Here is a 17,559-nt window from a genome sequence, read left to right on the forward strand (position 1 = left end):
ACTTTTGCAACGGAAAGGCACTGACACACAACTGAACTTGAATAGTAAATGTCACACTCAAAATTTCCAGAGTACCAACTTTAAAGAAGAACATATTGTCCAAACACAAGGACAGACTGATGACTTGCTTTGTGACTATTCCTGGAACCTCCATCACATGACCCCCCTCTACTGTCAACTGCTTTAACTGATTAAACAGCCCTTTTTCCCTTTCTCCAATACTTTTATTACGAATAATGGGAGCAGAATTTACAAAAAAAAATCTCTTAATAACATCCCTTTGATTTTGAGCCTGGGTTGCACGGAGCACTGACATCATCCTTAATCCTCAAAGACTCCAGCACAAGCCTGGAGATTTGGCAATCTAAAGATCTGAAGCTCCTTCATTCCATAACCTTTACCACCCGGGCTGCTCAATTACAAAGCTCAACGTGATCACATTTGTGATGAGGCTTGTAAATTGTGCTTTCAGCACTTTAATGTCAAACTTTTTGGATATATTTCAAAGCGAGTGTCTGCACCCACAGAAGAATTCAAGCCATAGCCAGTATTGGCTGCTGGAAGCTCTTTCACACCATTTGATGGATGAGCCACATACAGAAATTTCCTGGCAAAGGTTCAGAAAGTAGTTTTCCAAAATGTGAATGTTTGTACAGGTGAACAACACTCTCTCACTAACATCATTGGTTCCATAATAAATGTGAACAAACTCCAAGCTAAAAAATGCCCAATTTTTCCCCCTCACAATTTGTACAAGCTTCCTTCCCCAATAACAGCATTTGATGCCTTCCAGTCCAAGTGTTGTCTATGTAGAGCCTCGAGGGTTTTCCTCATCGCTCACTCCTCTTCTTGTGTTTCCTCAGTTCATTGAAAGATTCTCAAGCTTGTCTGTTTTATAGAGAAACTGTTGGCATGAAAATTGTGCAAAGCCATGTTTGAGAAAGCCAGATTTTATGGACATTGCTAGCCGCTTTACAGTTGCACTGATGGAAAGTATTTAAAGACGATATTGGGTTCATTAATTTTTAAAACGGTAACTGATTTGTAATAGCATAAGAAACGTGTCATTCTGCAAATTAAATCTGACAGCTGTTTGCAAGAGACTACTGAAAATAGACTTTCATTATCTGCATTCTGCTTCTTGCCTTTAGGGCAGGTGTCCAAGTAACCAGAGCACAGCATCAGGTCTGTGGAGTTGTGATTAAGTTAGGATTATTTTTTTTCATTTAGTCTGTTCTAAATCCCTGAAGAGTTGGATGATTACATGAGCTCTCTCTTTACACAATTCAGTGTAAATAAGGACTGGTAGCGCTCAAGACGCCACAGGTACACGATGAAAAATAAGCCATGAAGCACCTCCTGAGGACTTGGTGTAAATAATGTGGAGTAACAAGGTGCAAATTCCGCATGAGGCTCCAGCTGTAGATGGGAATAGCATGTTGCAGAAGCAGCAGGTCTGTTCCTTACAGTCAAGGGGTGATCCTCCTGGGTGAATCGCAAAGGAGCTTATGTTGTAATATCCTGATGGAAAATGGCTTTTAAAGCTTTGCTGTATCAAGGATCATAGCTGCAGCTGTGGGAGGTCCCTGCATCTCATTGTCCCGTGTTTGTTCTATTTGTTTCTGGCTGAACACTGCTGGCTCTTTCTGAAGTGTGCTGTGGGTGAACAAGTGTGTTATTTAGATCCTCAATTCTGTAGGCGCAGAGTGCCAGAATTAGGTTTACTGTAACCTAGCGATGAAAAACATCACAAGTCCCAGGAGGGATGGAATTGTGTTTCCTATGTTACAAGCATGACTGTACTTCAGAAGTACTTCGTTGGCTGATAAAGCACTTTGGGTGGTGAAAGGCACTTTATGAATGCAAGTTCTTTCATCTTTAGGAAGACTGTTTTGTTGATCAGATTCAATGGAAGTGGACACATTTTAGTAATGAATAGTGGAGGAAACACTTGAAAACACAAAGGAAGTGAATTAGCAGCAGAAACTTCAGAAACTGTGTACTCACTCTGAAATGTCGAGGAATCTGCAGGAGGAACAGGGATGAAGTACATTGCAGCTCTTCAGGATCAACTGGTGAAACATCACAAATGATGATTCCGAGTAAAATTTTAGTCTATCGTGCTCCAAATGGATCTACGCGGACAGAGACCTTGCGAAGTACCAGGAGGCGCAAGAAGTCACTGGGAGATCTCTTCCAGAATGGGTACCGTGTCAGAGCTGCTCACAGCCATAACACGGACAAAGAGGAGCAAGACAGCTTCCAACATTCTCTGGCCTCTTGTTACCGTGTGGTGTATTACTGGGGTAAGAACTCTCTGCGCCTAGAGTGTTGGGGCTATAACTCCAAAAGACCATCTCATGTCTAATTCTACCCTTCCCCTCAATTCTGTTTGTTAAGCTGCCATTCATCCGATCATGTTATTTCTGGTTTTATTTGATTTCTAAAGATCTACATTTGCTTCTACCCAAAAGCAGAGATTTCATCTGAGCCCAGCTAACTCTGGGATTTGACCTTGAATTTTAACTCCTGAATTTTAGTCAAGATAGTGAAATACACCAATTTGCCCAATATGATTTCTAAAATATTAATGAAATACAACTTTAACCTTTCCTTTCAGTAGTATTTCTGGTAGTTTTCAGTTGTTATGTACCGTTAGTTTGACAAAAATTTGAAAATACAGATGTCGATAACCAACTTCAATTAATTTTGTGAGGATTTGTTTTTGGATCTGCGTGTCCTGGCAGACAGGACTTCAGGTTTATGATTATTTTAATTTTCTTCTGATGATCAGTTTACTCCCTCCTGACTGATTAATTTTGTTCAGTAATGCTGATACTGTAGCCCTCCATTTTACCTTCTGAATGATCTTTGTATCACGCATAAATTAATTGCTTCCCATGCGAACCACTGTATGGCTCTGTGGAGAAGTGGAGGGATGGGCACACACACAAAATATATTTCAATATGTAGGTTACATTTACACTGAGGGACCTATCTCGGGTCAGAAATGCAATTGGCATTCCAAGGATTAATATCCCTCATGTTGTTACACAGCTGGCTGTCCTATTGCATTGGGCTGTTTATGCAACATCTGTTGCCTTTCACCAGATCATTGACCTCAAGCTTTGCAAGCCTGAAATTATTTCCAAAATATTTAGGCCATTGCCTAAGGCCAATTAATCAAGCAGTGAATTTAAAATTGTGAATTATAGTTTATTATAAATTCTGGTTTTCCTCACTACTTATGTGAAACCTACCCTTCATCACAATTATTGTCTTATTGTTTAGTTTGATATTTATTAATTACAAATAAGCTTACATTAACACTGCAATGCAGTTACCGTGAAAATCCCCCAGTCACCACACACCAGTGCTTGTTCAGATACACTGAGGGAGAATTTAGCATGGCCAATGCACCTAACCAGCACATCTTTCGGATTGTGGGAGGAAACCGGAGAAACCGGAAGAAACCCACCCAGATACAGTGAGAACGTGGAAACTCCACACAGACAGTTGCCAAGCTGGGAATCGAACCTTGGTCCCTGGCACTGTGAGCAGCATTGCTAACCACTGTGCCACCGTGCTGCCCTGGTTCCAGTTTGAATCATGATGTACATCTATATTAATGATTCATTAGATTGGACATCTCCATTCTGTAACAAGAGTGCAGTTACAGATATTGAACTTTGTACAGGGCTGGTATGACCAGTATATTTCTGTTTGGAACTCTATGTGGTGAAATAGTCAAAATTTTCCAGGTCTGAAAGGCTGCATTGTTCATTACTAACTGTATTATCTCCCTCATTCCGAATGAAATAGAAGAAATTTTAGCTGTATCTTCATTCTGTGCTCAAAACGATGCAAGGTTTTGATAAGAGTATATAGGGTGAATCTGCTCCCATGAGCAGGGGCCCTGTTATCAGAGGACGTGGATTTGATGGAATTTTCAAAAGATGGAGAGGGAGGAGAATTATTTTTACGTCGCAAATTGTGTATGACCTGAAATGCTTTGCCTGGAAGAGTGGTGGAAGCAGATGCAATGTCTTAGAAGGGAATTGGATGAATACTTGAAAAGGCCTAAATTTGCAGGGTTACGGGAGAAAGAACAGGGGAATGGAGTTGGATAACTCTGTCAAAGAAATGGCATAAGCATGATGGGCTGAATAGCCTCCTCCAGTAACATGTAACTCTGTGATCTGAGCAAATTTCAGTCAGTGTTACTGCAACAAAAAATGAATAAGGCTGGATAAATGAATAACTCTTATTGCTAATTGGGAATAAAACTACACAACTACCTGAGTTAATAGAAACAATACATTTACTGCATTTACCTGTTTTAAGTTTTGAAGAACATTATGGTGTGTTCGTTTTAAGCTAATAGAGATTTTGATGAATTGGGTTACTTGGTCTATGTTGTACTTACTGTGCTGTGTAATCGATAACACATTTATTTTCAGTTGGCCGAGATGGATAGTATGGGTCACAAACCTCTGCTAAATGTGTTACTGCCCGATTGCCTGACATAACAGGCAATTTGAACACTGCCCATTGATTCTCTAATTATTCTGTTCTCACCCACGCGTTGCCCAGTCTTGTCATTAAAACAAGAGAACTCATTTCTAAAGGATGGCTTTTCCTCTGAAACTCCAAAACTAACCACATTTGGCCGATCGAATTGTGCAGGATCAAGTACCAGTCAATCTATAACTCACTCATTATCTGGTTTTATCCCTCAGCCACAGGAATACAAAATGTACTTAATGTGATAAATAACTGCATGGCCTGACAGTCAATTGCAGCATTTATGTGAGGTGGGAAAATACCCGGAGTGATTAGAATATGGAACTCACCATCACAACGAGCAGTTGAGGTGACCAGTATAGTTTTATTTGAGGAGCTTAGATGAGTGAAAAAAGAAGAGAAAGATATGTTAGTGGAGTTTGATGAAGTAGGGTGGAAGAAGGCTTGTGTGGAGCATTGGTACCATGTGGAGCAGTTGGATCAAATAGCCTGTTTTTGTGCTGTAAACATAATTTAATACTTGTCCAGTTGTCACTAAGCCAGGCAATAGCTTTTGCAGTGGCTAAATGGACCTCTCTGAGCCCTCCATTGAATTTTGTCAGGAGGCGGTCTTCAGTGATGTTAGTCATTGAATGGGGTGCACCACAGCTGCCGTGTGGGTTCTGTGCAAGGCCCCACTTGTACCGATGGGAGAAGCCTTGGCCCAATGCAGAAACAGTGAGGAGTGCCCAGTGTCGGCTTTGTTGAAGCTGAATATGCGAGCTGTGGGATCTGTGATGAGGAAGTGGTTTTTAATGGTAGCATGTTGGTTCCGTTCCTTCTACCATAGGCCTCTGCTGTTATTCCTTGGCATGATAGTCTTAGCCATCCAGGCTGATGTGATGAAAAATGAGCAACAGGCGGATTGGCACAGTCCTTGTGTAGAGGCAGGCCTGGGTTGATGTAAATTTTCTTGAGGAGCCATGTTGTTGCAATTTTTCTCCTTATGGAAGGGGGTGGAATGTTGCTCAGGACTGGGAGCCAGGAGAGTTGAGTTGATTGGAGAGTACCTGAGATAATACTCATTGTTGTGTTGAGCTTAGGATCTGTTCCAGTTTGAAATAGCTAACTTTTAAAGTGCTATTGAAGAAATCTTATTCCATTGCAGTGTAGAAAGTGAACTAAAAGAGCAGGATAAACAAACTTGTATTTATTCTGGGACAGGACAAAAGCATTTTCATTGTCCACAATAAATGAATAATCATTTCTGGAAGAGAACAGGTTTTAAAAAAATTGAATTTTCCTTTGTAGAGGAAGGGAAGGATGGATTTCAAGTTATAATAGTCTGATGATAGTATGCAATTGATATATTTTTGTTTATGGTGAATGTTTTAAAGTTTTTTGTTTACACAAAGTCAGCATATTTGGAAGGAATGCAGCTTAGATGCTGAGAAAGCAACATAATTACTCATTTTAGCCATGAACTTTTTTTAGCACAAGGCTAATGTACTTTTGTTTATAAATTGAGAGTGCATCTGGGTTTTTTTTGATTAAGGTAATGGAAGGTGAGTTTAGATATACAGGGTTATATGATCATGAGGTTAATGGGAGGAACTGGTTTTGTAGCAGAGAAAACTTTTAGTTGCTGGCTGGCACTGTTTTAGGACTTTCTGCACTAATTTAAAACAATTATGCCTAGCTTTGCTGACTGTATTTAATGAGGGTTTGTGTCTGTGGGAAGACTCTTGCTTACTTGGAACTGAAATAGTAATAAGAACATAAGAAATAGGAGCAGGAGTAGGCCATCTAGCCCTTCGAGCCTGCCCCGTCATTCAATAAGATCATGGCTGATCTGTCGTGGCTCAGTTCCACTTTCCCGTCCTCTCCCCATAACCCTTAATAAGTTAGAAACTAGTTTCTTTTTGTGTTTAAAGATTGTTCAACTGTTAAGAATTATGCTATTTCATTTTGTTTGAGCTATAGTTAAACTGTGTTATGAATAAAGCTCCTTTTGATAAAAGGTCCCTAATTTGTCATTATAATTACTCCTGGAACAAAACATCCTATCCTCACATTTATGCCAAAATAAAAAAAAATGTGTTGGGACTCATCTAACTTCATAATATACTTGGGGTTCTGTTCCACCATCCCAACAAAAGTAACCAAAGTACCTGATGAAATTTGCTTTGTATTTGCAATGACAATAGTAGTTCATCCAGTGGAAAGCATAAGCATGCAGTAAACATGGTGGGGAAAGTCAGTTCTCCCACCAGCATGTCACAGCATGCCTGATAAAATAGTGCACATTATCTTTTGTAAGTCTTATGGGAAGTTTCCATCCCCTCCCTTCTGATTTATTGGCATCCATTGACTAAAACCATCATTTGATATCTATGTAGCCTACTTAGGGGAAAGTTTCAGTATTGTAAAGTGATGAGGAAGAGGCAAAGGTGTCCATTGAGAATCAACTGACTAAAAACAGATGTGATTTAGGATAAATTTAGACCACCATAGAAATCTACCCTGTTCTCCCATTCCTTAGCACACAAGTAAGCATATTGTAGTTAACTAGTTCTGGGAAAACTCCTCTTTCCTCTGCACTTCTGAACTGGATGGAAAGAAAATAAACTTTGGCTGACAGAATTACGTAGAATTCTGTCAAATCTTTGACAGACAGTCTTCCCTCTCACTTTAATTAATCTCCAATCTCTCTCTATCATGCCTTTTAGGCCAAGTGCTGGCAAGTGGGATTGAGTGGAAAGCTCAGGACATTTCATGTGTCGATGCAGACTCAATGGACCGAAATATGTCTTCTGCACTGTAGTATCCTGTGGTGAATTTGTGGTCCTAAAAGGATCAAGTGACTGTGATTATGCTCACCGTTTCATTCACTTGCCCCCTTTTCAAAAATAGGAAAATGTTTGGTATAATTCAATAACAAATGAATCTGTGGGCCTTAATTGGCACCCATATCTTTGAGGTACCTAAACAACTGTAGCCAGGCTTTTTCTTTTGTGTCTAAGGGTATTTACTTGCTACTTTATGAATTGAGCTAAACCTGACAATGGGAAAGACTAGATTTCTATCCAAACCTACCCTTTATCACCAGTTGTATTTTATGACACATATTTTTATCCTCTTGAATATAAAAGAGTAATCTAATGAAGTGTTTAAAGTAACTGAAAGGATAGGTTTTCTATTAGTGTGATTGTAGAGAATAGGCATCACCCTTCACATTAGAGTCAGACCATTCACGGGTGAAATTGGAAGGCGCTTCAGACATGTAGTGAAAATCTGGAACTCTTCCACAAAGCTGAGAGGTTGGGTGTGAATTGAAAATTTCATAATTGGAATTGGTCAGCATTTATCAAAGGATCATATTAAGAGGTACAGAATCAAGGCCATAGATATAATAAAAACACAGATCAGCTATGACCTAAAGTTTAAGGGGCTGAATGGCCTACTTCTGCTCTTTGTCCCATTAACAAGATGTGACTTGTTTCATTTTGAGGATAAACAAAATGCGTCCTGTTTTTAATAAAAACAGAAAATGCTGGAAAATCTCAGCAGATCTGATGGCATCTATAGAGAGAGAACAGAGCTAATGTTTTCAAGTCTTGATGACTCTGTCGGAGATTGGCAGTGGGGTGGGAAGGTTCACCAGGGGGTTTACTCCCTCTGAGCTTAATTCTGTGAAGGCGGCAAGGTTCAGGTATGCTTAAGTAAGGGCCCTTCTTGCCTCCAAGCTTGCCATTTATGAGACCAGAAAGTTCCACCTGATCATTCCTGCTCCTGTCTAAATAAGATGGTCTGCTGTTATAACAAAATAATTGCGAATAACTAAATTGATTCTTCAATGTGCAATGGTCATTTCTTGTATGCCAAACCAAGGAATGAAGTAACTAACCTTTTCTTTCAGAACATGAATTCAGGGCTTACCAGACTTCTCAGGGATAGAAAGAATTTATGGTTTCCCCTCCTGCCTTGTTGTACGATGCTGTTCCTTAAAGCAAGTACAGTGGGACAGAAGTGATTATATTGCCAGTACCCGTGAATGCCACATGGTGTAGGTACTTAACCTTTTCTGAGGCCATAGAAACAGCAGACTCACAATTTGGCTTTCTCAACCTGCATCCTTGCCTTAACATAATCAATAAAAACTCTTCGAATTGATCCTGTAGGAACTCCTTATGTGAATCTGCCTGTTTCCTACCCTGTTTCTTTAGGTAATAACTTTTTTCTAATTGGGTTGCAGAGTTCAGTTACTGCAAGTTGCTAACAATCCTAGTGTCTCTCTGATTTGATCCAACTCTTTAATCCAAGTCATCTTGCATTACGTTTCCTTAGAAAATCTATGGCACCTTTAAAAATGATCCTTTTTCTGACTTAATGTAATTTAAGACCTACATCTCACAGAAGAATCTTCATTTGAAGGCATTTAGCAGTGATTCGGCTTGAAGCACTTACTGAAGACTCAATTATAAATCAAGACATGAAATATGAAAGCATTATGAAAATTGTCTTTTCCTCATATGAGCATTGTCTAGTCCAAGTTAAGACAATTTGCATAGGCTGCCTGTTCCTGTGCTGTACTTTTCTTTTGTTTAACAGTTGATTGTGTAAACCAAGAGCAATTTAAAGCTTAATTGTGTTTGATTAAGTTGGTATCATCTTATTCTCATTCTTTCTTGATTAGTTTCCTGTATTAGTCTGTCAACAAATAATCAAACATTCTTTGCAGTTCCTTGGCTTCATTTTAAAGGAAAATTTCAAAACTGTTATTTATTTCATATCGTCATTTAAAACCATTTCTTAAAATGATTATAAAACTAAAATGATTCCTAAGAATGACATACCCTATTTTATACAAATTAGTATTTTTATTTTCACATCACATTAGTGGTGAACCACATCAGAGTAAAAAGTACTCAGGTTGTTTCAAAAGATGGTCAAATATGACCAATCTCTGTTAACCCTGTATTGGGATTATAATTTTGTGTGTGTTTATTTGTTGCTATCTTCTTATTACCTTATAGGGTACATTTTGAGAGTAAGCACTATCAGAAGTGTGGATCAGGCAAAGTGGGTATGGTAAATTGGCAATACCAGTTTGCAGACCTTTCAGTTTCTGGTTATCATTTACAAAGATCAGGCAATTGCAGTTTTGTGGAGGGTGCAGGAATGGGGGGAGCGGGGGCATGAACTAGAGTGGTGTTCTCCATGCCTGATCATCAATTTCCTTCCCTCCCCAGTTCCATCAACAAGGCAGGCTCTGTGCCAGGATGTTAGCTCACATAATTTATCTCATATTTTAAAGGCAAGACATTGTGATCTATCTAACTGCCTCAGCCAATTCTGGCATCATTTGTCTGATATTCTAAGAGGGTTGCATTTTTATTGCTGAAATCATCAAAATTGAGTTACTCATTTCCTTTGGAAGCATCTTCTCAAATAACTTTTCACTGAAGTGATAAATTAACTTTCTTTCTTGATATCACAATATATTTCTGGAAATATGATATCTCAAATTGTTGAACGAGTACAAAAAGTTGCTAAATATAAAGTTATGTCTTGACAGCTAATGTATTGAACATTGGGCGAACCTGTTTTTCTGTGCCATGTAAAACCTCTACCTTCCATAATACTCAATCCATTGGCAACTAACTGGGTGAAAACAAGATGTGTATATTCCTTACTTCCACTTGATTTGCATGGCATCTCTGTTAGCACCATTGCTAAACTATATTATTCTTTGATAAAAGCAAAATACTGTGGGTGCTGGAATCTGAAACAAAAACAGAAAATGCTGGACAATCTCAGCAGGCCTGACAGCATATGTGGAGAGAGAATAGAGCCAACATTTTGAGTCTTGCTCCTGACGAAGGGTCATCCAGACTCAAAACATTGGGTTTATTCTCTCTCCACAGATGCTGTCAGACCTGCTGAGATCTTCCAGCATTTTCCGTTCTTGTTGTATATTATTGCTTGCATTATTTTGTTAAAACTTCAGACTACTGCGTTACCTCAGTTTCTTCATCTTCTCCATCTCTCGCTCTTTTCACACTCAACACCAAGATTATTAAGGAAGATTTCCTTTGATGTCTTAGCCGTGCAGCAGCTGAATGTTAGATAATTTTAGTGTTTGAATTTTGCACCAGTTCTCTTGTTTGGAACTTGTTGCATTGTGAAACTCAGACTACACACTGGGTCGTTTATAGGCACGTCATACCATGGTATGCAAGTGACATGACATGGCTGGTACTTCCAAGCAATGTCAAGTTTAATTTTTCCTGTATATTCCACTGTAACACTGAGATAGCAGAGAAGCAGCCAACATTCCATTTCAACAAGATGTTGTAATCAACCAGAGTGCAGGATTTCCAAAGGCTCCTTCCTCTGTATATTTCTGTTATGTGTTTACTGTGTCGAAACTGATGCTCACAGGCCAGGTATTTTTTTTCAAATGCGTGGTAGACCGTATCCTCATATTAATTAAGACCTTAGGGGAAGACTTTTGACAGAAGCATCGTGTAGCTATTGAGTTGTGAGACATCTTTCATTTACATGCACAATGAACCATAAATTCTAATCTGCACTTCCCAGCAGATGAGACTCCAATAACAGAAATTCTTCTCTTTGTTCTCTATGTAAACTGTTTCCAAATCGAAGTCAGAGCCTGTGGTTACATGGATTCTGAATGTTGCTGATTACTAAGTGCTCTTCAACAAAATCGACTGGCTCCTAACGTGTTATTTCTTTTTACAGGCTTACGATTTTTAAGAGCCCTCAGGTTGATACAGTTCTCAGAAATTCTACAATTTCTGAATATCCTAAAAACAAGGTAAGAAGCCCAAATTGTGAATCAGACATTTAACAGTCCGCAGGATTATCTTAGACATGCTTTGTTTGGAGGACCGAAGATGACTGAGCAGACAAGCAGAGCCCTCTGAGAACGCTGAACGTTCTCAGAGCTGCATCGAACTGTCAATCTGAATTATATTCTCAAGTTATGCAGTGGGACAACTTTGTGACAAAAGGAGCCAATTTGAAAATTTCAATGCAACAGTTTTCAGCCAGACAGAATCCCTGCTGTATGACATTATTGTTAGAGCACCAGATCAGAAATCCCAAGGTATGTTATGAAGCCTGACAGACCCCAACAACTTTTTTATTTTGGCCTTCTGTTTAATGTGAGGAAAAGATGTTTCACTCCAGGTTCAAACCAGGAAGCTTTTATCAAAACAGTTTTTATTTGATACCACAGTTTAACAAAAACAAATGAATTAGTTTAACCTTTAACAATTTAATACTAATTAAACATGACGAAATGCAAATCTTAACTGCTAACCGATCACTGAGTTCCACTTCAAACAAATTATCCTCTTACAGACTTAAACCCCCTCTTTAAAATTAGTTAGCAAAATATAAACATACTTGCTGTGACTTGGGTATCAGCTCTGGAGCTCTCAAAGAGGCCTTTTTAGAGAGAGAGAGAGAGAGCGCCACTGCTTTCTTCTGGCAGTCCAGGCAGCAACTGCTTGTATTTTAAAATAAAACTGAAACCCTTTCTTTCCTGCAAGCTTAGCTCCTCCTTTAACACATGACTCTGTCTCTGTCAATCAATTTAATCAAAACTCTACCCTGAAACCCCAGGTGTTTTTTAATGTCCAGTATTTCCATGTGTATTTCCAAAGCTTTTCTCCATCATTATGACATTGAATATGAGATCTTTTTATTTGATTTATTATTGTCGCATGTACATGTACAGTGAAAAGTATTTTTTTTGCACGCTATACTGACAAAGCATACCATTCAGAGACTACATAGGGGAGAAGGAAAGGAGGGTGCAGAATGTAGTGTTACAGTCATAGCTAGGGTGTAGAGCAAGATCAACTGAATACAAGGGATCCTCCTACTATGTGTAGTTCAGTACTATACACCACAGTGCCTTTACCAGCTGAGCAATTGGTGAAGAGAAAGGATTGTTTTCTATTCAGAAGGCTTTAAAAAAAAGATTAGTTTAAATGACGAGGAGTTTGGGTGAAAGTTGATTTTACTGAGAGTTGAGCTGGATTGCCATAATCCAGTTAAATGGTTTAAGGAAGAAGTCGAAGATGTTGTGTACAGATTGAAGAGAGAATGTGGATTAAGAGTTAAGTACAATTCTCATTGATGCTTGCGGATTTGTCAGAGGAAAGGAAAAAGTAATTCCTCTTGCTGGCAAAACGATACAAGTGTTACAGAGGGAGAGCAATGAATCTACATTCCAGCATTGCAAGCACTAATAAAGTTAAAGTACCCTGCAAGCAATACTGTGAAATTCTGTTGAATTGTTCTGCACCTTCAGGCTAACAATTAGAGGCATCTAAGTAATTGCAAATGCATTAGGGACACAGGACTGACCTAAGAAACATTGGAGTAGGAGTGGGCCATTCGGCCCATCAAGCTCACTTCACTATTCAATATGATCATGGCTGATTGGACACTTCAATGCCTTTTACCCGTGCTATTTGTACAGCTCAGCCCAATTCTATTATTACCTGCTGTTCATACCTATGCCAATACGTGTCCATAGAATCATAACATGATACAACACAGAAGACCATTTAACCCATGGTGCTTGTGTTGGTTCTTTGGTAGATCTACCCAATTAATCCCAGTCCCATACTCCATCCTTATGGCCCTATATTTTTTTTTAAACCTCCTTGTACTAATCTAATTCTCTTTTGAATGTTACTGTTACATCTACTTTCACCATCTTTTCAGGGAGTGCATTTCATATCACAATTCACTGCTGAAAACAAGTTTCTGATATTGCCTATTGCTTATTTGATGTACTAACCAGTTGTCACTGAAATAGTCTCTCGCTCTGTTTACTCACTGCAAACCCTTCAGGATTTTGAACACCTCTGTCAAATTTCTTCTAAACCTTTCCTGTTTTAAGGAGAAAAACCCCAGTGTCTCCCAACAAGTCCCTTGTCACTGATCTATTTCTTCTTCACCTTCAAGACCTTAACATCCTTCCTCCTCACCAGTTTCTTTTAAAAGGATTTGGGTAACTTCCTTCCTTTGGTATTATTTTTCTCTGTTAATCAACCCAAGGATCCCATAAGCTTTTCTAACATCTCCATTTGTTTTGCTATCTTCTCCAAAGCTTTATGCGCATGCGCTCTTGGGTTGCTCTGTTCCTGTACCACCTTGGAATTTGTACCATTTACCTCATATTACTCCCTTTCACTCTTTGGAGGGAGAGGGGACTCTCTTTCTCCCCATCAAAATGCATCACATCACACTTTACAGCATTAAATTTCACCTGCCACGTTTCTCCCTATTTTACCAGACTCTATGCTCTCCTGAAGCAAAGAATCCCTACAGTGCTGAAAAAGCCAATTGGCTATCGGGTCTGCACCAACTGCCCAAAAGAGCACCTTTCCCAGGTCCATCCCCACCTCGCACAACCCCCGTACCCCTGCTTATTTACCATGATTAATCCACCTAACCTACATAGCTTTGGACACTAAGGGGCAATTTAGCATGGCCTATCCATCTAATCTGCACATCTTTTGACTGTGGGAGGAAACTGGAGCATCCACACAGGGAGAATGTGCAGACTCCACGCAGTCATCCAAGGCCAAAATCGAACCCGGGTCCCTGGCACTGTGAGACAGCAGCTCTAACCACTGTGCCACCCATAGTCTAGTACGACCCTTCCTCATAGTTTACTACATTTTGAAGTTTCATATCAAATGCACACTTTGAAATTGGGTGTTGGAAATTAACATAGTTTATCAGCAATTCTGAGCTCTGATGAAGGATCTTACCTTCTTCTTGTGCATTTTAAGCAGATGAGAGATCAGTTTGTATTCTTCTATATCCTCTGGGTTTCTGTAACTCCGATATTTAATTTTTACAGACACCTGTGGAATTCTCTACCACGTAAGACTGTGGAGGCCAAGTCACTGAATGTACTTTTAAAAATTCTTTTCAGTGGTTTTCAAGAAGAGATAAGGAGTAGGCAACCAAAGTAAACAGACACAAACAATAGTACAAAGAAAGAAACTTTAAAATTAAAAGTCAACAATAATTAACTGTTTAAAGAAAGAAACAGAAGGCAGTCATCTATCATAAAATTTCTCAGTGGATCCTCTCATAGTTTATTTAATTTTCTCCAAATAAAGAAAGGACATGAAGTCTTCTAACCAGAATGCAGCAGTGAGTGGTTTGGGGACATCCACATTAATTAGTGAAACTAAGACAATACATCTGCCTCAATCTTTGAGATTGACAGTTTAGATGGGACTCCAATTATATCTATAAAAGAACAAGATTGCAAGTCAATATCTAGAGTTTTGGAGAGAGTGTCAAAGAAGGATGACCAAAAACCGGCCAGCTTTAAGCATGATCAGAACATGTAGATGTGGTCTGCAGGCCAAATGAATATTTGTCACATTTGTTGTTTGTGTTTGAAATAAACCTGCTGATCCTGACCTTGGTGAAGTGAATTCTGTGCAAAACCTGAAAATGAATTGAGCTTGACTGAGCAAAACAGGTTGTGGAATTGACCCCAAGAAGAGTTCCTCCCACCTGTCACCTGCAAGGTCAAGTCCTAGTTTAGCTTCTCAGTCCTTTCTTGTGGAGAGGAGAAGAGAGGCTCAGAGTAGAACATGTGATCATACAGTCTTGAAATAAAACCTCCGAGTTTGGGGCAGTGACAAAATCCCTTCAGTAATGTGTTTGGAGGTAGTTGAGGAAAGGATGAATAATTAAAGTGAACAAAGCTCTGGGCTTGAAAATAGTGATTAAAGACTAGATTTATGGAGGTTAAATTTGGCTGCAAGTTCATTGAAACTAGCAAAGATCCCATCTACAACTAAATCAATAAAATGTTGCAGTTCCCTCTCCCTCCAAAAGGCAAACACCAAATCAAGATTGGAAAGCAAGGTTAACAAACAGGGCTCAATAAAGAAGGTAAGTTTAAAATATTAACAAAATTGTTTCCATTTTTGTAATGTAAGAAGTCACAACAGGGTTTGATGTGTATTTAGAGGTGGGTAAAACTAGCAGGGCACATATTGAGGCAGGGTGAGTAGCAGGATCATGACATGTTAAAGTCTTTTGAAAACTAGCTGCCCAATAATCATACAGTAAATTGGGTAGTGATAGTACTCCATCCCATCTCCCTCTCTGAAGTATTGCTCTACAGGATCTAGGGCTCCTGTCTGCTCAATTAAAGGTCGATATCAGTTTGTTAACCATAGCAAAAAATGATTTTGGTAAAAAGATAAGCAGTCGTTGAAAATGAAATAAGAACCTGGACAGAATGTTAATTTTTACAGACTGAATCCTGCCAGCTAAGGGAAGAGACAAACTACCTCAGCGGTGCAGACCCATTCAATTTTGTTGACCAGGAGTGCAAAGTTTGTTTTATGAAGAGATGCAAAAAAGTGTGTAATGTTCACACCCGAGTAGTGAAAACCAGCAACAGATCTCCAAACAGCAAAGCAGCTGGGGGGATTTGCTTGGCAATAGAGTTGATTGGGAAACGTTCACTTTTGTTAATATTCAATTTATAGCCAGAGATTGAGCCAAAGGTGCTGAGAATATTCATAATGCCGTCAATACAAGCAACAGGGTTAATAATATGTAAGAGAAGGTCATCAGCGTATAAAGATACACAATGTTCTCTGCCAGCTTGATTGATAGCCTTTAATAGTGTTAACAACTGTAAGGCTGTGGAGAAGGGCTCCAATCACCAAAGCAAAGAGGAGTGGAGACAAAGGAATCCTCTGGATAGGGTGCAGTATTTTGAGTGTAGAGTTATTGTGCACACTTGCGGCTGGGAGTTATAGAAAAGGTGAATAATCTGTGAAATTAATTTTGAACCAAAACCAAATTTACCTGAAATAGTAAACACTCCCACTTCTCCCAGAACCCCTATCTGCATCTAGAGTGGCACCAATTTCAGTGTCAGTCGAGGAGGTTGAGGAAATGTAATGTCAAGAAGACTGTGCACATTTGAAAATAATATGGTGCCCTTAAACTCGTTTGGTCATCAGATATTATACCAGGAACACGAGACTCCAAACAACATGCTAATACCTTGGTAAACAGCTTTACATATGTGTTTAAAAGAAAGATCGGCTGCTGTGAGCCACATTCCATAGGGCCTGTCTTTTCTCAGTATGAACAAGATAAGAGTTTGAGTAAGTGTTGGGAGCTGACAACCTTGAACTAATGAGTCATTGAAGATTGAGTAGAGAATTTTTTAATAAAAGTCTATAGGAATGCCAGCAGGACCTGGGGCCTTGCCACTTTCAATCACTTAATACAGTTTGTATTCTCATCCAGATGCAAAGGGTCATCCAAGTCTCTGCTCGTGTCCACATCCACAGAGGGATGTCCAAATTATTTAGAATGTTAACCATTGCCATGCTGTCTAACAGGGGTTCCGAATTATAAAAGCTATTGTAAAAAGAGGCAAAGGTCGAATTAATATCAGAGGGATCGGTCATAGAATTAAGGGCGAAGTTGTAGACTTAGGCGATAAACTGAGAAGCAAGCTGGTGCCTGAAGTTGGTGGAAGAAGGTGGCGAGCTTTGTCCCCGTGTTCATCAAACATCTGTCTTGACCATTGTGACATATTCTCCACAAGTAAAGCTGAGTACAAGTCAATTTGTTTCTGAAGCTGCCTCTCTGCATCTAACTCAGGAATGCAGATAATGGAATCTTGACGGTCTGTTTCTAAAACTAAATCCACCAATTCTGGTTGTTTTAATTTTCTTTGTTAATATTTGCATCGTAAGAAATTATGTTTCCGTGGAGAACGGCTTTGAAGGTCCCCAATAGTACTGATGGGATAATGGAATTGTGTTTATTTGTTTTGATAGAAACATTTATATTGGTGGATATAATGTACAAAAATCTTTGTCAGACAGTAAGTTTGTGTTAAAACTACATGGAGACTGACGTTTAGCTTTGGGTATGAGAGTCAGGTCAGGGGAGTGGGGCATATGGTCTGATTTAACTGTGACGGAATACTCAGCTGTTCTGATAGCT

The 17,559-nt window shown here is 39.2% G+C and overlaps 1 protein-coding gene across 11 annotated transcripts in view; it reads left to right on the top strand.

The window, feature by feature from the left end:
• kcnma1a (potassium large conductance calcium-activated channel, subfamily M, alpha member 1a) overlaps window positions 1-17,559 on the top strand; it is a 754,381-nt gene that overhangs the window by 504,597 nt on the left and 232,225 nt on the right. For 10 of the 11 annotated variants that reach the window (XM_080215698.1, XM_080215701.1, XM_080215700.1 and 7 more), the window contains exon 6: window positions 11,269-11,344. In XM_080215698.1, coding sequence (XP_080071824.1) covers window positions 11,269-11,344 — 76 coding nt within the window. Of the gene's footprint in view, window positions 1-1,642; window positions 2,307-11,268; window positions 11,345-17,559 lie in introns of those variants that run through there. The other variant, XM_080215708.1, reaches the window with a different exon arrangement.

Source organism: Carcharhinus amblyrhynchos, chromosome 31 (assembly GCF_965287045.1).
Source record: "Carcharhinus amblyrhynchos chromosome 31, sCarAmb.v2.hapA, whole genome shotgun sequence".
NCBI lineage: Eukaryota > Metazoa > Chordata > Chondrichthyes > Carcharhiniformes > Carcharhinidae > Carcharhinus > Carcharhinus amblyrhynchos.